Source organism: Vicugna pacos, chromosome 4 (genome assembly GCF_048564905.1).
Source record: "Vicugna pacos chromosome 4, VicPac4, whole genome shotgun sequence".
Classification (NCBI taxonomy): domain Eukaryota; kingdom Metazoa; phylum Chordata; class Mammalia; order Artiodactyla; family Camelidae; genus Vicugna; species Vicugna pacos.
Window position 1 is genome coordinate 31064490 of NC_132990.1, and position 23453 is coordinate 31087942.

Sequence of the window (23453 nt, forward strand, 5' to 3'; positions counted from 1 at the left end):
AAGATAAAGACACAGGAGAAGGCAGTTTTCCTCATGTGTTAGCACAGACCATCCCCTTCCGAGAAGCTATGCTGATTATAGGCTGTGATGGGGAAGGGTAATGAAAATTCATAATGAATGTATATTAAGTAGTAATTGCTTTATACAGAACTGTCCTTTGTCTTGGCACTAAGGGGAAAAGGTTTGTGCTGGGTATGATAAAGCTGGAGAAAGCAGAACTGAACATGATAATACATAGAAATAAAGACAAATATGTTTCATTATTTGTATGACTCAAGGCAGAAGTCTACCTTGGACTGGTGTTACAGAAACTGCTACCCTCATCATCTGATCCCTTCACTGACCATCTTTTTTTCCAACTAAACATGGGGCATAAAAGAAGACAGTGAATAAAAGGAAAAAATATCTACTGAAGATGTGTACTTCGATAAATTGTATTTAAACTAAATTGAAGCCTGAACTCAAGACTCATGTTATTCCCTTGACAGCATCCTCACAGACACATGACCTTAATTAACAAATTTCCACCAGTAAAAGAGAATATCTCGAAGGGATTTTTACAGAAAATCTACTTGAACTGATCGTTTAAGAGATGGGGAAAAATAGGCCCTTACGATGATATGAGACACTTGCAAGGAAGAAATAGCCAGTCAGTGGCTTGATTTTTCATTGAAGGCAACAAAATCAAGAGGTAAGAGAGGTAAAAGGGGCAACTAGATAAAACAAATAGATAAATGTCACATCTAGGAATAGTAACTGGTAGTAAATAAAACTACTTCACGCCAAGCCACATCAGCAAAATCTCATCAATGAGAAAGGATGTCTCACGGCACAGCAAGTGTAACAGGATATAGAAGTTACTGCACGTAGTTTCTTCTTCAGATAGTGTTTATAAATTTAAAGGATTCAAGTTAAAAATAAAGGAAATGCAAAGAAACCTACAGCGTGTTAATTCCGTGATCTGATACCTTTAGAGAAGTGATTATCAGCCTCTTCTGGAATATCACAAGGCAAATGTCAAGAATGACCAATTTATCCATCATATAAAGCAGGAAGACTTTTCCTGGTACACGGCTAGATTATGTGAAGCAAGTATTTATCCCTAAAATCTGAATTCCAAATAACTTGTGTATTACTTACGACCTCCTTATGGTATACATTTGCCACCTGGTCAGATTTCTTCTCTAACATGGAGTTTGTTACAACAAATAGACAAAATAAGCACTGAATACTACACAATATATAAAGAATAAATACTGAAAAAAACATCACAAGCTTACCTTCATCACTCGTTGCCTGCTGCTTCACCAGAGTCATTGGGGATCTTGCGGGAGGCTTACTTAGTGGATGGCGCCAACTTTTAGCAGTTTTGGTTTCTCCCTCTATTCTCTGGTTATGGAACAAAAATGGGGGAGAAACCCTCACCGTTAAAGATTTGTTTTAAGCAAAAAACTATGGTTACAATTATTTACAACAATTTAAATTATGAAGAACTCTTGTACTTATTTACCTCCTTGGTAATTAGCCCTTTGTTACAGAAATTTAAATTTTTTTTAACATAAGAGAAATTTAAATCTTAAAGTCAAAAGAAGTAGAAAGCCATTCTATTAGTAATTTTATGGACAGAAGAGTCAACTAACTACCCTTCCACTTCATTTTAAAACTCTCTGCACTGCTGATCAAACCTACAATAAACTCAGCAGTTAGTAAATGCTCTTCAAAACTAATTTAAATTTAGGATTATATATTCTTAACAATACAGGACCATGGCATTTGGTCACATGTGAACAAGTGGCAGGTGCTTTTCCTTCCTGTCCTCACACAGAAATCAATCTGACAAAGTAAGCCTGTACTCTTCCTTCCTTTCAAAAATGAATCACCAATTCTCTGAGGAACAAACAGAAAATCAAAAGATGTTCTTTTTTTTAATTGGTACCTTACTGTCATCCTGAAACCACTTAAATTTTACATAAAATCTTTTGTCTGAGCTGTCCAAACTACATTTTCTTTTCAAATGTAGAGGAAAAAGTCATGTGCATCATGACATCTTCCAGACGTAAACTACTTACAAGCTTTCTTGCTCATGCAATCCAAGGAAAAAGGCACAGAGGGAGTGAGAGGGTGGGGCAGGGTGGGGGTGGGGAGGTTAGAGAAACAGCTTGAAACTGATGAGTTTGTATCAGCAGCTCACTGCAAAAGAAAGGAGTCTCAGAAATGCCCCTGTAAGCTTAAGAACCAGTGCCCAGAAAAAGAGCAATTATGCTGACAGCTGACATCAAAATAGGATTATTAGAAAAAACGAGAACATTCTAATCAAAGCTTGGATCACAAAGTAATAATACAGGACGAGATTTACCTGAGGTTTACAATAGCTAAAAAATTAATGTGGGAAATTATAACTTAGTCAACAATAAGAAATACTCATGAAGCCCATGCTCTGTGCACACTGTTCTAAGAGTGAGATATAGCAGAAAAAAAATTATACCAGGTCACTGCTTTCAAGGATTGCATTACAGAGGGGGAAGGGCACAGACAATAAACAAGTGAAAAGTAAATATTTATCAGGTTCTACTAAGCAAGTATGCAACACAGAAAAATTAAAGCCAGACCAAGAACAGAAAGAGATACGAAGGTGTTATGTTACACAGGGTCAGAGAAGGCCTTCCTGACAAGAAGACACTTGAGGGGAGTCTTGAGTGCAGTGAGGGAGCAATACATTTAGCCATCAAGGGAAGGAGTATTTTGGACAGCAGGAACAGCCCGTCAAGTGTGAACATACTCCAGAGAAAGTATGGAGCCCAGTTATAGATAGACAGATAGACAGACACTGTTTAAAAAATAACACTGTTTCTTGAGAAGGTTGACTACAGCTGACTGCTACCAGCATACACATAGCATTACGCTTAATACTAAGAAACACCGGCCAAACTACGCAGAAATGAAATGGGTCTGTACTGCTTAGAAGGATTGTTTGACACCATGGTGTGAGAAAAGAACATCACACAGCTGTTTCTGAGGAGGGCAAACCAAATCCCTCAGCCCTCAATAGCAGCACTCGCTTTCCTACGCGTCGGGCTTTATTCAGTGAAATGAGAAAGATGAGGGTTTATTAAAGGCACTGAGAACTGAACTGCCTCCACTGAAAGCAAGGAAACAGAAAAGTTACTTTCAGTTCCACTCTAGTTTAAAGAGTATGACTAAATACAGGCATTCGACTTATTCACCATTTCAGAATCCTTGTATCTGTCCAGCGACAAATTAATCCCTATGTGAAATTAAGTTGCAAATTTTATTTACTGGTATGTGAATACTATTTTCAAATTTCTGTTAGCCACTTTTTCAAATAAACCAGATCATATTTTTCTATTTCTCATGTTTTTCGAGAATTATTTTATGGTTCAGTAGGATGTATAATCATGCATACAAAATGATAAATATTATTGGGTGAACTTAGGAAATCATTATTTCAAAATAAAATCATTATCTTAAAAGTACCTATAAAGAGAGTATTGCAAGCAGATGTCTTTATTTATTCTCCCTTGCTACTGAAAGATGCGAAAGGCTTGTGGTGAGCTGAAATGAGCCGCAGCAACCCAGAAGTAGGTCTGTTCAGTGGTCAGCACAATTTATCAGCTCTGACATTTGCGGCTCCCCTTACTCATCCACTTGAACCCCTTTATCAAGTTGGACAGGTCTAGAGAGGTTACCAAATTCTGACAATCACAGCACACAATTGTACCTTGGCTGATCCACTCACAATCTTACAGTCACAGTGACAGTTTATGCTGAAAGCTTATGATATTAACATCTTACAAGAACATACGAGAAACAAGGAGGCCCTATGCAAAGAGTTAGAATGGGGAGGTTGGAAATCAAGAGGGATCTTGAGTTTTCCAAGAGGCAAAAGGTCTGCTTCTGGCAGTCAGCAGGACCAAAAGGGTTGGTCTGGTCTTAGGTTCGGAGCCCATGAGGAAAGAGGGGAAAGCATGACCAGGTGATTCCTAATGTTAAAATAGAGGCTGTGGGAAGCCTGGGACCCAGAGGTATTAAGCGTTGGCAGAAGGAGGTCAGAGCCCTGCACGTGAATTGTTTCCGGCCGGGCTAATGTTGCAGGCGACAGAGCCATTCTGTATCTTGAGTGTATCCATGTCGCTATCACTGTGATATCCTACTACAGTTTTCTAAGAAGGTACTATTCGGGGGAACTGGGTGCATAAGATACCATACTATTTCTTATCATTGCATATAAATCTATAATTATCTCAAAATAAAGAGTTTAATTTCAGAAAAATTTAAAAAGAAAGAAAATTAAGCTCCAACATGTGGCCAAAAGTTCCATGCTCTCTGAATTATCACCATGTGAGCCAGAGATCCCAGAAGGTTTACCTTCTGGTCATCAAAGGAAATATTACAAAGACCCATAAATATTAAATGTTATTTCCACTCTAAAGCAAGATTTTGTTGCACAGTATGCTGTTTTCAGAAAGTGCCTTGACAACACAATAAGTATGGTAAAAACTGACATTGCCACATACATTGGGGACTTTGAAGCCATTTCTCTCTCCACTGGGGACCCCTGGGACTTCCCCAGGTTCGAGGCCACTCCCGCGGCTCTCCACATCACTCTCTTCTCCCTCTGTCAAAACACCGTTACTCTCTGCCACCGAGGAGCACGACTCAGGTGACTTTGGCCATGGAAGCTTGGGTGGGTCTGATTCCTCAGATGTCACATGGTCACTAGATATGGAATTGTCAGCCTCACCAGGATTTGAAAGTGGAATACTTGCGCAGGTTTCATCATTCTTAGCTTTGATTTCTTCTGTTATAGATGTGCTTAGGCAGATGTTTCCTGAGGAATAAAATAAGACTGTTACAAAATCTTATACTATGTTACTCCTGAGAATTGTTAAACTACTCTCAACTAAATTTCATCCAGCTTCCCCTCTGAATTTCCACTGAAGACCTGAGTGGGAGAGATCACCAAAGTACCATGCAGCCTTCATAGTTGTTAAGGCGAGACCTTGGAGTCTGGCAAAATAATATACTTACTAACAAAATAAGGGATTAAAAAGAGGTTCCACTGCAGACCAATGTCAAAAGCCAGAGCAGTAACAATAATTACCCAAAGCAATAGCAATTTAAAATCTTTCTAAAAATAAGAACTTAATTCCAATACAAGCTACTGATCAAACATTTCAGCTCAGAGGATGCATCTCAAGAACACATGGAGAGCTGGGCAAGTCCAATAAAAATTCCACCCCACACTAATCCTGCATCATACACTGACAGCTTGTGAAAGGAAAAGTACAAGCACTTCTCGTCTACAGCCTTCTCTGTGCACCCTTCCCCCTCCCTACATACACACATACACACATACACACACAAGCATCACTGCACCTATCACACAGGAGGTACCTAACCAAGTCTTCTATTAAATGCTCTGCCATGTCTCAAAACCTAAAGGTCAAAATGTAAGAAATCATGTAGTGACAGAATGAATAAAACTGGGTGCCCTTGGCCTAAACCACCCAGTAATTTGTAGTTAATTAAATTCAACCCAGTGTGATTAAAAAAAAAAAAACTATGGTGAGGAACTATAAAGAAATATTTGTATGTATTGCATAGCTGTGTTCTCTGCACTGCTTGTTATTCCCTTCCCTACCTTCTTTAATTTCCATCTCCCAGGCAATCATCACAAGTCAATTCAGACATCACCTACCGCAAGAAACCTTGCCAGGCCAGCCTCCTGTCTATTTTGAGGCTTTCCTTATATTTCAGGGACCCTAGGCCATATCTATAGTGGTACCTAGCATATATGTTTGTTTCTCTAGCTTTCCAACTAAGTATAAACTCACAGGAAAAAAAAAGTCTATGATTTAAACTCTATAAACAGATATTTCAAGAGCAAAAAGTAATAAGAATGGAGAAGTAGCTGACGATCTGATTAATCAGGACTATCATCAGTACCGTCTTCTATTCTAAGCGGAATAAGAGCAAGAATATGGGCAACACCTAAGCTACATCTTTTAAAGGGATCACTATGACTGCCCCATGAACTGACTGCAGGGGTGACTAGAGTGGACGCTGGCAAAACAGGAAGGAAGCAGTTTCTGCAAAAGTCTAGACAAGAGCTAATGTGCCTTGAACAAGGAAGCAGGGGGGTGGCCAGATCTGAGACAGTCTCACAACTGAAGGACACAATAGTTGAGGCGAATGAGAGAAAGACGAGAATTACCAACAAGCTCGATTAGCAAAGGGACAAAATCTCCAACGAATATTAAAGAGGCAAAGCATTAAAACAGTTTCAGAGAAACAGGTTATAAAACGGGGGGAAGCAAAGCAGTTGAGATTTACAGATGATGGCTTTAGTGCAGAGAAACAGCCAGGGGAATTTATATACCATTTCACAGGACTCAATGATTTTGTTGTTCTTCTGTAAAACTTTAATCTTTATTTTCTTCTTAAAATTAAGTCAAAAGCTAAGAATCTGCAAAGAATTACCTATAATTGGTTTTCTCTATTCTGTGTGAATTCAAGAGAAGCTTTCCAAAAATGTATATTGTAAACTGAGTTGCACCAAATAAAAATTTTCCTTTTAGAATCTTCTTTTTTATTAAACGAAAGAGGCACTGATGGCTGTTTGTCTCACAATTTCATTACTCACAGCAGTGGTGCTCCTAACTTTTATAACAATCCCTTGGCCTCCTGATTGAGTTGACCCATAACTTTTGATAGCTTATTGGTTAACCCATGTAGAAAAGTCAGATATCTGTTCTCTACAGTAAACATAGATTTCAGGCAGATCAACAACCACTTACTACTATTATGTGAAACATAATCAGATACTTTCTCACCTGAGAGTCTGCTGTTATCTGATAAACAGTGATCCAATTGCATCTTGCTAGCAGAGGCCTCTTCTTCTGAAGGTACTTCTGTGTTCCCTAGTTTCACTGCTTCTTCTGGCTTTTCAGTGTCCTTGAGGTCATCTGGGTCTGGGTCAGGAGTGGGGCCCTCTGCCCCATCAACTGCAGCTGACACTTCCTCGTCCTCCTCATTCTTAAGCTTCTTAGAGTGAGAACTAGTACACTGGAAGCTATTAACAAGAGAAGCTGTAGTCAGAACATGTTTGCAATGGACATGATAAAACATACATACAAATGTTATTTTCACTTACTTAGAGAAGACAAAAAGTGATGGGTTTTTAATCATTATGCAAAGATAATCTTCATGATTAATAGATCAAATTTGCAATTGAAATCTTAACAGTCTTAATAATAATTTACAAAACATTAAAATTAATATAACTCTAAATAATTGATTATTAAACATTATTGGAAAAAATCATTGTTAAAATTATATAACAATATTAAAAGGTGGCCAAAAATTAAAAAGTGACAAAGATGACATGGGGATAAAATCAAATAAAGCTGTTGTTAAAATTTGAGTAGATTATTTACATTCCAAGGTAAACTAATAACTACATTTCTCAGAATTTCGTATAATTCTGAAATATGCATGAAAATCATTAAGATTTGATGCCAAATCATCATTAGCTAAAGGAATTATGAGAGGAAGAAGGCCAGCTGTATGTACTTAATATCTTACTTCAACGAATTATTTATTTTCAGAAATGACACCATTTTTCCTTTTCTAGTGTTTTCTAGCAAGTCACTTGATAGCTTTGTTACAGATGCCTTTTGTATATGACACATTTCTAACACTTTCATTTAGGAAGGATCAGAACTCAAAACAAAATAACACATATTTCAGAGTATATACATAAACATACACACACACACACACACACACACACACACACACACGGAAATGCTGTAGGAAGTCACTGTAAGACAAAGGGAGTAGCCAGTGATAACGTATGTAAATCCGCTTTGGCTGCTGCTGGGAGTAACAGTACTGGTATCATCATCACTTCTGTTGAGAACATATGCATTGGCCCGTATGAAAAAAGTCTCTGCATGACGAATAGCATAGTACATGTAAAATAAGATGGACGACATCTTGAGATTTCAATGGATCAGTACCTTTGTTAGATTTCCCTAGATAGAGTATATTACTTAAGGGAGATCAGTAAGCTCACTAATCAAGCCACAAAGTTGAGCATAATAAACGAGTCCCTTAAAACACTAGGCTTTCTAACAGGGTGAGTAAAGACCACTGATAATTTTAATCTGCTGAAAGGCACTTCAAATTTGTTCAATGTCACAAATCTATGTTCACTGTCAACCCAAAAGGACCACTTTGGTTAGTAACTAGGAGACCGGGTCATACACCTAATTAGAGTACTGTGTTTTCTGTCCACTAAAAAACAATTCTCAAGATGTTCTCTTGACTGCTGAACTCAAGACTGACTACTGCCTCCTCCCATGCAAACTTTTTTGGTAATGTGGATTAACACATTTACAAAAGGCAATGATGCTCTAACTCAGTGTTTCTCGACCTAAAGTTATACACTTTAATACACACATTCCACACATGCACACACGTCATGAGTTAATAGTTACCCTTAGCTCGGGGCAAGGACTACGATACGTTCTATTCTATTTTGCTTCCTAATTTTAAAATGTTGTTCCTGACCTATTATATTGATTTGAAAACTAGCAGTTTGAAAGCCACTGCTGTCAACTATAGGGTGAAATAAGAACACCTGAGCTTTAATTAATACTAACTAATTCTGTGCCTCAGGTATAACTCTTATAAAATGCGTAAGTCTGACTCCATGACCTTAAGGTTCCTCCACTCACTAGCATTCTAAAATAGCAGAAAATAAATTGTCAGGGGGAAAAAAAGAGAGAGAGAGTCAGAAAATAAGTATCAAAAGTGTGGGCAAAGATTTAAAATTACAGTGTTATTTGGTTAGCAGCAAAAAACTAAAACAAGCTACAGGTCCAAATACAGGAGATTAAACAGCCATTAAAAATTACATTGTAGCAAATCATTCCATTACATGAAAAAAACAAAAAACTGGCCAAATTATTTATAGAGCATGGCCCCAACTTTGTAAAGGTACATAACATTATATAATAAATTAAAAATATATATGTAAAGGATATACACAAAATGTTAACACCGGTTATCTCTGGATTGTGAGGTTATGAGTGATTTGGATTCCTTCATTATTCTTTTTCCTTATTTTACAAATTTTCTCCAATGCACAAATATTACTTTAACAATCTAAAAGAAAAACAATGAGTAATATTGGAGAGTAAAAATGTAACATAAACCTGGAAAATATAAGCGCCTAAAAACGTTGCCTGAGGACCTGAGCAATGTTAACACACATCCTATTTAGTGTGTTTGCAGACAGCAAGACAACCATGTCAGGCCGAAAGGCTTCTGAAATGGCAGTGGCCACAGAAATGCAATGTAGATTAAGTACACAGAGACAACCATGGTACAGAAACACCACATGCTCCGCTTTGTATCTCGTTAAAGAATAAAACCCAGTGTGTATAATGCAGTAAAATATAGGCATCCCAATGAGAAAAGTAGTATCCCAGGTGTTTGACAAATGAAGAAAACTATTAAAAGTCCAAGGCAGTAGCAAAATGAAAAAGTTGGAAATCAAGTTACTGAACTTGACAAAAATAAGGAGAAGAGAGCACCCCTAAGATTACTTTAAATACATTCGTGTAAGGGGTTTAGAAGTTCTAGAATTGTTCTATGTCTCATGCATTGCAACTTCAAGAATATTCTCAAGCACAATATGCATCTCTTCTTATATTCTATTTATTATACTTTCAAAGAATCAAAAATATTTTGCCTCAAATTTTCAGTAAGAAATTAATTAAACATACAATGAATAAATAATGAATAAACAGAAAAGAGCAAATAAATACTCTTCAAGAACATTATGTTCAAGGACCCATTTTAACTGGGTAAATCCAGGTGCGGGGGTGGGGGCGGAGTCATTACCTCCTGGATGCTTTTCTTACTTTCCTCCTCCTCTGCAGCCATGCTTTTACTTCCGGGGTGGATTCTGGAGTAGGCTTCGTGTGATCAATGGTGTATATATCCTTTCCTTGCTTCCAAAGCTGATATCTATCTGGCTGAAATTTCCTCACGAAGATATCCATTGAAATTTTCACCATATCTTTCCTGCAGGTGCACTGAAACACAATGGGGTTGGAGTGCTTTAAACAGTTCGCTAACTACATAAAGTCACACTGAGTTGCTCTCTGAATGTACCATACAGGAATACTTAGTCACTACATAATTGAGGATAATGTTTTACATTTTCAAGCATTCAGTGTAAACTCAGTTTCTTCTGAATGGAGGTGACAACCTGTATATTCACATCTATAAACGGTAGAATAAGATGTTAAAAGACACTGTAGAGTTCACAGGGAACTGAGTACCAAGAATAACTGAAAGGAAAGAGCACACTTGAAAGCAGGTCTGCAACAGAAGGGCCACCCACCCAACACCAGAACACATCAGTGAGCTCAACACTGAAAGGTTTGTAAAGCTGAGAACTTAGGTTGGCTATGAATAAAAGTAGCCAATAAATGCGTGGTTAAAATAATTTAATCAATAGGTTAAGATGAATTTTCTCCAAGACGTTTTTTAATCACATTAATGTTTACTTACAAATACATTCTCACAAAGTAACCAAAAGTTAGGAGCAAACACTCTCTTCTACATCATATCACATAAAACTCCCACCCCATCACCCCTACAATCATATTCACTAGGAAGGAATAGTGTTAAGGTAAGAAGTTTAAAGAAAAGATTATTGTGAATCCAGTAGAACTTTGATTCTCATGAATACAAGTTAGCAGACATACCTTATAAAGCAAGTTTCCTTAAGGACTTCACACAGGTTAAATTGTATCTAGGTTAATACCCCATGCCACAGGGCAGATATAATTCAAACAGCCAAAAAGAGAGTCTCAAAGATGTAACTAACAGAACTTAACAATCCCTAACAAACCTGGCAACAGACTGACTGGTTGACTAGACAACAGCCTTGAAACAATAACTCAATATTTTGGCAATACAGTTATCATTTCCACACAAATAATTAAAAATTTCTTAATAATCTCCAGACCAAAATGTCCCTTCATAGAGTTCCAATCTTGACTTGAAAGTTCAGGAAAAAGAGAAAAAAAGTTTATGAAAGAGCTAACAGTCAATACGCCTAAAACCAACTTATTCAACTGCAAACAAAAATTCTGTTGTTATCAAGGATATGACAATCCTTCTACTCTCCCATATTCACAATCAACATTTTCTTATCCCTCCCCCTTCCACCCCGAGAAACCCAGTCTGTCATCATCTCCAATTAGCTCTTCCTCTACCTGCATGAATCCTTCTACCAGGAACCTTCCAACCTCAAAGTCAGATGCTGAAACCTAGCATAAAAAAGCTAATTTCCCTGCCTTCAGTCTCTACCTAGCCCCAATTCATCCTTACACTCATCACTTTAATCTCCTTCAAATATCTCATCATCTTTCCTTTCTGTGTTCAATAAGGTATAATACTCTGCTCTGTCTTTAAAATAAAGCCCTCCATTCAAGGGCTCTAAGCTTTGACTCCACTAGTGAGATTTCCAGGTTTCTTCCCCATTGTAAGACAGCATGAATATTCCTCTTCAACCCAAGGAGCAGAGTCACCATGTGCTTCCTTACCTCAGTACTGCTGTTCCTACCACAGTGCCTTCCTGCTCACCATTCTGCTATCCAAAGAGAATTCATACTCAACACTGAATGCAAATTGTACCAATTACTCTTTCGGTTGCAGTACTATATATCTACACTGCTTTCTATTATTACTCAAGTACGGCAAACCTCATTTTATTGCACTTTGCTTTACTGTGCTTTGCAGATAAAGTGCTTTTTACAAACTGAAGGTCTGTGGCAACCCTGCATCAAACAAGTCTATCAATTTTTCCAACAGCATTTGCTCACTTCATGTCTCTGTGCCATATTTTGTTAATTCTCACAGTATTTCAAACATTTTCATTATTATGGTGATCTGAGATCAGTGATCTTTGATGTTACTATCGCAAAAAGATTTCAATCTGTTGAAGGCTCAAATGATGGTTAGCATTTCTTAGCAATAACACATTTTCTAACAGAGGTATGCATATTGGTTTTTGAGACAGTGTTACTGCACATAACAAACTACAGTATAGTGTAGACATAACTTTGATCTGCACTGGGAAACCAAATAATCTGTGTGACCCGCTTTATTGAGGGGGACTGGATCTGAACCCGGAATATCTCTGGGGCATGCCTGTACAGAGAGAGTTCTAAGTCGTTTTTACCACAATTATCTTGGCGTAGAAACATGGGAAATGAGGATCCTGAGAAAGTTAAGATATTTTAATTTAAGATGCAATCTTTCACTAAAGGAAGAAATGTGAAGTTTAACTCATCAGCAGAGAATTTCTTACATTGTTGCTAATATTTGCTTCATAGAAAAAGGAGTGAAAATACAGACACTACAAATTTCCATGGAGTGGAAGAATTTTATCTTACACATTTTAATTTCTCAGTCCTCTCTCCTAGAAGCCTTGACTTTTGTATATGTACAGTAAGATCCACCACTCACCTGATTGCTTGATTCAATATAAAAATATACGTCTTAAGGGGAGAGTATAGCTCAAGTGGTAGACCACACGCTTAGCATGCACAAGGACATTGGTTCAATCCTCAGTACCTCCTCTAAAAGTACACAAATCTAATTACCTCCCCTCTGCCAAAATAAAGTGACTAAATAATACAATAATAAATTTTTTAAAAGATGTATATATATATATACACACACACACATACATGTCTTACCTTCAAAATTAAAATATTCAGAAACAGAGTCACAAAATACCCAAAATAATACAAGGGGAAAATATCAGAGTCAAAAATAGTTGCAGTAAACTTCAACAGCACAGACAAAATCTACTTTCTTTAGTACTGACAAATGATAACACTCATCTAAACCCCTCAAGATTAAATAAGACCATTTAATAGAATGTGCTACCTAACTTTATCAGCAGGCAAGGAAGACAGTAATAGTCCCATTTAGAAATAAAGAAACTTACAGACTACATCTTACCACACAAAGCAATAATCAATGATAGGTAAGTCTTTTCAAGCAGACTATTTTGGATACAAATTCAAAACACTGATAAAAATGGCTTGTCTTTCTGTTTCTTTTAAGAACATATGTATTAGCTATATAATATGTAATGTATGTAATGCTAAGTCTGAATTTAAAGAGAATTGTCAGGAGTCTGTATGCATTGAAATCTTCCATATTTCACTACCTTAAGACTTGCTACACAGAACCGTGATTATCTGTTCCTGCCTCCCAGGAAGTCAAATTCACGCTCTCCATTATTTATACTGAAAACCAGCAGTCTAATTTCAAGATGGAAAGTTTTTAAAAATCAGCAACTTTCTAAAACAGCAAATACTAAGTTAGTCATTTGAATTGTAGACTTGGAAATTTCATATGGCCACAATATACAATTAATAAAATAAATTGATACTTAACAAAAACCCCAAACTGAAGTATTACTTTAACATATCTTCTTTGTGACGCACAGGATAGCTAATTATGGTGCAGAAAAGCTTCATATGCAAAAGTCTGATAAGGAAGGCTTTGAAGGCAAAAATGTGTGAAATTATTCTGCTTTTCAGTCTATTTATAGCAATTAAATGATAATTAGGAAGGAACTAAGGAAAAAAGAGATTAAAATGGAAAACAAGCCTAGTAGCCACTTGAAGTGGCTGTTACCAGTTAAACTGTATCCCCACCTTAGCCCCTAAAAGGTGTTCTGAAGTGCTAACCCCAGTACATCAGAATGTAGGACTTAGCTGGAAACAGGGTTATGGCACAAGTAATTACATAAGGTTCTACTGGAGTAGGGTGGGCCCTTCACCCAAGAGGACTGGTGCTCTTATCAGAAAAGAGGAGACAGACACACAAGCAAAAGAGCTCTGTGAAGATCGAGGCATGGACTGGAGTTCTGCATTTACAAGGCAAGGGCCACCAAGGATTAACTCCACCACCAGGAAGAGGCAAGAAAGGACCTCAGAGGGAGGACAGACATGCAGGCAGCTTAATTTTGGACTTCGAGCCTCCAAAACTGAAACAATAAATTTCTGTTGCTTTAAGCCATCCAGTTTCTGGCTTTGTTACAGCAATCCTAGGAAACCGATACAGCCCTAGTAAACTAATACAAATTTTTGGAACTAGGAAGTGCAGCACTGCTGTAACAAACACCTAAAAAATGTGCAAATGGCTTTGAGGAGAAGAACAGAGAAAGCTTCTATCATCGCAAACAATATATTTAAAATGAAGAACAGAATGTTGCTATATACATATGAAAGTTAAAGGCGCTTCTGGTGAGGTATCAGATGGAAATGAAAAGCATGGTACTGGATACTGGAGGAAAGGTGACCCCCATTATGAAAAGTGGCAGAACTGTATTCTTCTGTTGGGTGGAAGGTAGAACTTACAAGTGACAAACTTGGATAGGGAGCTAAGATTCCCAATGAAAGTATGGAATGTGCAGCCTTGTTTTTCTTTTCTGCTTGGTGTAAGATAGGAAAGGGAAGAAATGAACTATGCAAGGTATTGCTAAGCTAAAAGGAAAATTTCAGCCTACACACAAAGCGTGCCCTGGAGACTAGGCCAGTGGTTTGGCTGAACAAACATTGCTAATGAGATTAGATGTGTGATTCATGGATCAAATCAACCATCTCAGCAGAAGCCAGGAATGGAGATGAGATTATCCAGTAAAGACATGTGGATGATCTTGTCATCTGATGGAATGAATACCCCTGAGTTGCACAAAAAACCAATTAAATTTTGAGATACCAGCAGAAATGTTGCCAGCCTGGACTGAAAGGGACAGAGATGGGATGAAATGAAAGAAGGATGACTCCAAGAACAAATCACAATGATGAGGACTGAGCCAACATCCCCTGTAACATGTGTTACAGCAGCCCTAACAAACAAATACATAGGAGGTACAGGAAGATGCTGTCATATATTAAAGATATATTAATGGAAATATTCAAGCAACCAGAAAATACATTCATGTTAAATTTTTCTCAACAATATAAACCCACCAACATTACTATCTAACCAATAGTATAAAAGATAATATGCAAAAATAACAGTATTCTTTTAAAGTTCTATTTGGGATTATAATGTCTTAGAATATGAGGAAAAGAAAGCATGACACCAGTTTGTCAAGGAACTACAAGACCCAGGATACAGCATAGTGTGGCGTGTTTAAAAATGTGTATTCAAACCCCAGTTTCACCACTAACCAGCTTGATCAAGTGACCTTGATCAAGTTATTAAACCTCTCTGTACCTCAGTTTCCTTGTTTAAAAAAACTGAGCATAACAATGGTATCTATGTCAAAGGGCTGATACAAGAATTAAATTTTCTGTATTTGTAAAACCCTTAGACTGCTATAAATGTTACTATGTGCCTATTTTTTAAATAGGATAAGCCTTATACGAACTGCCTTGAAGTCTGACTATAGACTCTGAGGTCTGACTACAAGAAAATAGAGGTTCCTGGTGTTATTAAATTTTGCCTTACTAGGAAAGTTGAAGCAACTGAGGAAATAAGAATCAGGCTACCGTGTCTAACAAATGATCTTAAGAGTGAAGCAAAAGAGCACAGAGGTTTTGAAGAATCAAGAGCAACTATGGACTTGTAGGGGATTGAGAGATAATTAAGAGGATCCAGTGCAGTACACATCCAGCTCCTGGTTGGGTCCTTGGCTTCCCCTCTTGAAAAAACAATAGAAACTGAAGGCCCAGTAGAAACCAGGCATTTATGAGGGAAAATATCATGATGCAAATGAATCCTGCCAGGTAGGATACTGCAAAGTAGATTAAGATGAGAGTTGCGGGGGAACTCATGTGATTTCTCTATTGCATTCCCCAAAAAAGGGCCTCTTAACAGTATAAGAGCTTGATACTAGATGGCTACATGTATGTAGCTTCAAGGGACATGAGATACTATCCACTTTAATCCCAGAATGTAAAAGTAATTTTCTGTACATATAGGGGGAAATGTTCTCCTTTTTTTAGATACAAAATTCCAATGAATGTCAACCATAGTATATCATAGCCCAGAGGATAATGTTTAAAATTTCCTATAAATTATTAATTTCACAACAATTATAAAAATGGACCAATGCATAGGATGAATCAGATTTACCGAATAGGACAATCAAAAAGAGGAGAGGAGCCAATGATGGCAGAATCTTGTTTGGAAGATATTTAAGTGTCCAATGAAGCATATACTGCTATTTGCTGTTGAAAAATAATCGGTGTGTCTTTAAACCTAAGAACACTGTAAGATACAGTTCTTAATAAAAACCATGTTAACTGTACTTAACAATAAAAATGACACATATTTTAAAAACACAAGCAACATATTATTTCCTATTTCCTTCAAAAATTCAAATCAATAATGGGAAAAGTTGTTTTTTATCAAAATTTAGTTACCCCCTACAGAATTACTGTTTTTGAAGGTTACTGGTTAATTATCTTCAAGGCACAACCAAATTACATTAGATCAGTAATACAGTAAGAAAGAAGCATCCATTTCCTATTCAACACAAAGCAAAACTGTCTTACTCTCCAAATATATAAGCTATGAAAATATGGGACTATGGTATCAAATGGGAAGATGCCAACCGATCAATGGACTCACATTCATTTGCTTTCAGAGTCCCAAAGTTTGTATGTCACAAGTTGCCTTGTGAAAGAGTATCTCATAAAGAAAGAACAAAGGGAAAAGAAACAATCTCCATCTCATTGTTATCTAACAACACACTTTAGCTATGACAATAAAAATTAAGAAGAATGTGTTATTAGACACAATAACGAGACACAATTATTCATTACTGTTCACTCCAAGTAGTAACAAAGATACTGCAGAGTATTAGGTATAGCAACCTCTTACTTAACCAAGAATGTGACTGATGGTGATAACCAACTGGAGCCAAAATCAGTAACTAGGCCAGAAATATAATTAAATTTTAAACCATCAAACTATCATCTATAGTAACATAGATAATTTATCACTTAGGAAGTTCAAATACCTCATTAAAAAAAAGGTTCAGATAACTCTCAGGGTAGAGCATCAAGAGAAATCTTGAACTACGGAATTGGGTATTAAGCTGACAAGTCTATGAGTCTTTCTTAACCATATTTTTTGAGCAACTGATCTATAATTTACTCTTTATTCTTCTCTTTCATTCCTTTCTGTTCTTTAAACCTTTTATCTGTTTTCAACTTAGTCATGTCTGAAGCCTAAAAGCTCTTCTTTCTCTCCACATGTAAAAAATAACCTGCTTGTAAATGTGTTTGCATTAAAACAAATTAAGTTACTATCAATCTACTAGTACCCCTGAATATTCATCTTTATCTCAGAACTATGTAAACAGACACTCAATCAACATAAATGATGTGGGTTTCCATTGTATCATACCAAACCTACAGGAGAGAAAGGCCCAGCTCTTTAGAAAACTGCCATACTGTTATCTCATATTAAATTTGCAAAATTCCAGACTTTTTCTGGTACTCTTATGCTTAGTCATTTTTCATTTCAAATATAAAGGGGGAACAATATTAAACAAATACACTCAAAATTTTAAGATAGTATTTCTTATCAATGTTTTCTGGCGTTATGTTCCAATGGAGAAGCCACTCAGTTTTTATAGAATTTAATTCCATCAATTATTTTAACAGAAACATGGCCTAATTTTAACAGTTGCTAAGAAACAATAAATAAAAACAATTTTAGAAAATAGATGCATTATGCAGTCAGTGAGGCCACCTTCTATTGATAAGAAATTATTCTACTATCTGTAGAAGTATGTAACCTGATGAGATGCCACATAAATTTCTGAAGGAACTTTTGTTCTTCACATGTTTACCATATAATTAAGAATGAATAAAAGTAGGAGTTGGGGGTATAGCTCAGGGGTAGAGTATGTGCTTAGTATGCACAAGGTCCTAGGTTCAATCCCCAGTAGCTTTGTTAAAAAAAATTAATAAAAGTATTTAATGTGCTGATTAACTGTAAAAATGTAAAGGAATCTATTTATATTGAAATTACTTCAAATAAATTCCAAAACATGAGTGGAATAGTGTACTTCTGTAGTCCATTCATTCTAATATCTTCTCATTGGCAGTTACAAATCTGAACAGAATTTCTTCCTCTTTGGACACTCCAAACAGACCAGTATTTCTTAGCAGGCTCAAAACTAAGTGTACATTGGAAAAGAGGGAATTCAGAATCTGTACAATCAATGGAGGTGAATCTAATATACATCATACTGAGCTAAAGAAACCAGGCATTTAAAAAGTCCACAATTGTGGTTATTCCACCAGGTTAATGATTATGACTATGTTTACTATGATTAATAAGCAGCAGCCACACTGCTCTATCTGCTTGTTGAACCTTGAACTGACCACAGCTCTTCTACTTTCTAGCTGAGTAAACTGGGTAAGCCTTGAGCTCTGAGTCAGCTCCCTCATATAAACATGCTTTCCTGGCTCTCTCACTGAGACTCAAAAATTATGAAATATATAAATGTATTTGATCTGATGAGCTCTTTAAATGTGATTATTTTTATGACCCCAGCTTATGATTATGATCCCTCCAGCCCTCTTCCCTACAAAAACCTAAAGTAAACCTAAAACACTGTTGTAAAGCAATGTAATGTTGTAACATTTCAGTCTGGACTCAAATACTTCTTTTTACAGAACTGATTTTCAAAGATGGTAGAGCCATGTGATTCTTCAAATAACTAACCAAAAGATATTTAAAAAGTGCATGAAATTAAGGTAAGAGTAGAAAAGAAAATGCCCCATTTCCTACCAGTTTCTACCTAAGGAACACACTGAGGCACCCATCACTGTACACCCCCTTCTCCCCTTAGTCCCACGTAATATCCATTACAACGCTGACTTATCTCACCTGTGTACCTATTCAGTCATTGATGTACACGTACCCTCTTCACAAATAATTTTGGGAGGAAATTATTATAATTACCTTAATAATTCATGAGTATTATTTTAATGTAAGAAAGAAAGTTTTTGAATATTTGGAACTAATTAAAGTGAAAAATAATATCTGAACAGCACTTTGATTTCCTGGTTACATTTCATATAATATTAGTCAAAGACAAGTAATAGGCTCTTTCACCAGATCACATGAAAACAAACCGTGTAATTACATTTACACTGACTGAGCAGGAAGAGAAAAGAAATACAATTCTAAGATCAATATTAATCAACAAAGTCAGTATACAAAGAGTGCAAAGGCCATTTTCTTTGTCCTTATATCCATTAATGAAGCAAGTTCTGCAGGAGGCCTAAACATCCCTTGTTTTCCCCAAGACCACACTGCAGAGCTCACATAACCCTGGTGTTGTCAAAGTGCACAAAACATTTAAAGGCTCTGGGTATCCAAGAATACACACTTAGAGAAAATTTCTAAATGTTCTGTTCTCAGAGAAATGAAGAAGTAGCTTTAAAGGACCCCTAAAGGCCAAAAAGATAATCATAGTCACAAAAAGAAAATATTACACCAGAATTAAATTTCTTATTCTCATTTGAATAAATCATCATTGTGAATTTTTTTAGATACTTTTGCTATATCTGACCTTCCCTTTCCATTCTATTTTAAACCATGAAAATATATACTGTGTCTATCTTTCTGAGAAGTATACTCTAGGTGTCTAGGGAATTAGAGGCCCTTAAAAATACTTTTTTTAATAAGTAACCTTTTTTAAACATATGAAGAAACAGGCTCAGAGAATTTAAGTTAATTTGCCCAAGGTCACACAGCTAACTAATATAGTCCTTACCAGATTCAAATCCAGAACAATGCCCATACTCATAACCATTCCTCTGTGGACATTTCAAAAACAAACCATATTTAATTGAACATATTTTAAATGATTTTTAATTTAAATGTGGGCAATATTTTTATACTCCAAACTTGTTTTTCTATGACCCATAACCAAGTTAAAATTGTAGTTAAGAACAAATGTCTGGGTCTCATTATTTTTGCTTTTTATGCTGACATCATGCTGTGTTGACAGAGTTTACCCAGTCTAGCTGACAACTTTCCAAAATATCTTTCCTCTGCTCCCCTACTTTTAATAGGTTCAGATTAATTTCTTCCGAATATTTTCAGGCTTCACCATGCCAGGATATGTCTCCCTTATAAAGTAAGGCAATTATAAAGCAATTTAAAGTATGGGACTAGAAACTCTATCTTTCTGACCCACGGGAACACTGCTCAAACAGACAAAGAAAAACTATGCAAAAAGAAGGGGAATGGATTCAAATAGCTTGCTCCAGGGGTCTCTAAAAAATTCTGTAGGAATTATTTTTAGAATTTCTGCTTCTCAACACTTACCTGAGTATCTGATAGAAAGGTTATGGAACTTCAGAGTTACAGATATTATACAACCCACTCCCACAGTGCCATGTAAAACACAGCATGAAACTAAACTCTTTAGTACTGGGGAACAGATGAAGTTATTTTGTTCTGAATTCATGTGTTGCATGTCACATTTTATATGGGTGATAAAGTTGGGCAAGATCAGATAAAAATAGGGCTCTGAAGAATTTGGGGGAGTCTAAGTGTTTTATGAATATAAATATTTGCTCCTAAAAGTCTAGAAGATCATGTATGAGAGGGCTGACAGAAATGGCATAGAAGTATACAACATATAATCTTTTTCCTATGATGCTCAGATATATTGACTTTTGAGAGTCTCTCTGGTATTCTGTAATGACTAATTGGACACAAATAGAAGTTCATCCTTCACTTGGAATGAAACTTAGGAAATAAATCATATGCCCCAAACATCAGAATTCACAGATGAGAAAATGAGGCACAAAACCACTAAATGACTTGCTGGATGACACAAGGATAGCGAATGGGAAACAAAGATTCCAGAGACGCAACTCAGTATCCTACCTCCCAGCATCTCTGGGATTTTCAATTTCCAATTCACTGAGCATCCACTAAGTACATAGGAACATGCCAAGTAATTCAAGGGGCTGAACACAGAACTAGCCATCCCCTAGGTTTCACAATAGAAATGTGTGATGTTCACCTCTTCACTTCTGCGGAATTGGAGATGAAGGCAACATCCTCAAACCCTCTTCCATCTTTTTCGCACAGTTCAAACACAAATATCAATGTAGCAAATACTGTTAGTAAAGAAATAGTTTTTCTAAAGGGGAAGAGGGAAGAACAAATGAGGGGAAAAATTAACAAAATGGTAATGTACGCATAATGCAACCCCTAGAACATAAGTTCGGGATCCATGGGGGATTGCTTCCAGGACTGCCCTCAGATACCAAAATCTGCAGATGCTCAAGCCTCTTGCATAAAATGGTGTAGTATTTGCATTTAACTAATGTATACCCTGCCATATACTTTAAATTTTCTGTAGAATACTTATAATACCTAACACAACATAGATGCCATGGGAATAATCATAAATACAATGAAAATGCTACATAAAGAGCTGCCAAAGAGGGTGGCAAATTCAAGTTCTACTTTTTGGAACTTTCTGGATTTTTTTCCCTAATATTTTCAATCAACAGTTAAACCCATGGATGCAGAACCCAAGGATTTGGAGAGCTGACTATATATACCAAGGGTGCTCCTGTTTGGGAGAAACGAAACTTGTTACTTTTCAAATAAATTCTAGGTTACCATATTTAAAAATGTATATTATACTGAACTTTTAATATATTTTTAGGGAAAATGAAACCTTTATTTATTTAACAGTCATGTCATAAACAATATTCGATACTCAGTGCACTCTGATCACATGTCTCTTGCCATCTAAAAACTCTCTGGCACTATTTCTCCAACAGGAAACAACCTGATAAGATCTAACTAGACCAAAAAATTAATGCCTTTAGGAAGAATATAATTTATTTCAGGCTTTCTAATGTTAACCATATGGTCAGAAATTTAACATTAAATAATAAAAGGAAAATAAATAACCTTGTTGGAAATAAAATTTTTTACATTGACTGATAACAGATACTTTTTCAGCAACACTTCCTTAAAAAACCACACAGTACTATAAGTAAATAATTCAGCATCTCAGATTCATTTTTTCTGGCAATTCTTGCGTTCCCACTCAAGCATGAGAAAAAGTCTGGCACTGCTATTATCTTTTCTCTGTTATTAATTTTGTGAAAAGATTTAAAGCAGGGGGGAGAAAGTGGATATACTCAACATGAACCAGCAGAAAAACAAAGAGAAGATAGAAAAACACACAATGGATTTTTAAGTGTTTCTTCAATTTCTCTCTGGCCAAATTTAGAACACCATTAATAAGGAAGTCTATGGAAAAACATTTCTTATAAGAGGATTCATTATTATTCTAAGAAATTAAGATGAGAAAAAAAGGATTTAAATCAGTTTAAGGCCAACAAGGATGCAACATACAGAGCTAATTTCCATGACTGTTCCTATTAGTTGCTTGACTTCAGACTCAAAAATAGCAAAAATGAAGCTGCATTAAACCAACTTGTAACCTGTTAAGAATAAATCATGCCAATAACTTAGGAACACATAATAGACCTTTTAAATATGTAATAAATCTTTTAAAATATAAATAGTCTGTGATCCGTAATGTAACAACTGGGGACTTCTACTAAGGAAATCATTATTACTTAATATACCAGTTTATGTTTAAGAATGTTCATCTCAGCAATGTTTATCAAAGATCTAAAAAATGGATGGAAATTTTTTCTAGAAATAAAAGGATATTCCTTTAAAAACTCATGGTAGAACATTTAATGATATGGAAAAGCATTACCAGTAAGTGGAGAAAACAGTTATACACAAGACCGCAGATGTAATATATACATATAGGTGTATCTACCTAAAATGCACATATATATATATGTGAGAGACAACTCTAGTTCCTTAAATCCGATTTTGGGGTGAGCAATGAGGGGACAGAGGTGGTGGTACAGCTGGAAGAGGGCGCAGCATTAAGAGGCTGCATGGACTAAAGCCCACACTTGGAGTGGAAACATCCATAAATAGATGGATCACTTTCTTAAGTGAGGAAGTTTCTCACTCTTGATTTCTCTATATTTATCTCAAACCAAAAGTGTTTCATTTCCTAGCACCTTTCTTTTCCTTCAGATCACTTACAACAATTTTAATCATGTTTGTATGTTGGTTTGGTTTGGTCTGTTTCCTGCCCTAGAATACTCCATTCCATGAGGACAGGGCTAGGATCTGTTTCCAGTTGTATATCCATCACCAGCATATAGTATGTGCTCCAGAAGTACCAGCTGAATGATCTCCACACACTGGAATATTGCCAGTCATGTAAGAAGCAAGACAAATGTGAAAATGAAAATCTAATGCTGTCCACACTATATCTGAATTACTTA

The 23453-nt window shown here is 36.2% G+C and overlaps 1 protein-coding gene across 4 annotated transcripts in view; it reads right to left on the reverse strand.

The window, feature by feature from the left end:
• KDM4C (lysine demethylase 4C) overlaps positions 1–23453 on the reverse strand; it is a 360071-nt gene that overhangs the window by 146430 nt on the left and 190188 nt on the right. For all 4 annotated transcript variants that reach the window (XR_012071960.1, XM_031676953.2, XM_015242581.3 and 1 more), the window contains 4 exons: positions 9934–10127; positions 6855–7093; positions 4536–4849; positions 1281–1389 (listed from right to left, as the gene is read on the reverse strand). Coding sequence is in view for 3 of the 4 variants with exons in the window: in XM_031676953.2 (XP_031532813.2) it covers positions 1281–1389; positions 4536–4849; positions 6855–7093; positions 9934–10127 (856 nt within the window). In the remaining variant the exon portion in view is untranslated. The remainder of the gene's footprint in view (positions 1–1280; positions 1390–4535; positions 4850–6854; positions 7094–9933; positions 10128–23453) is intronic.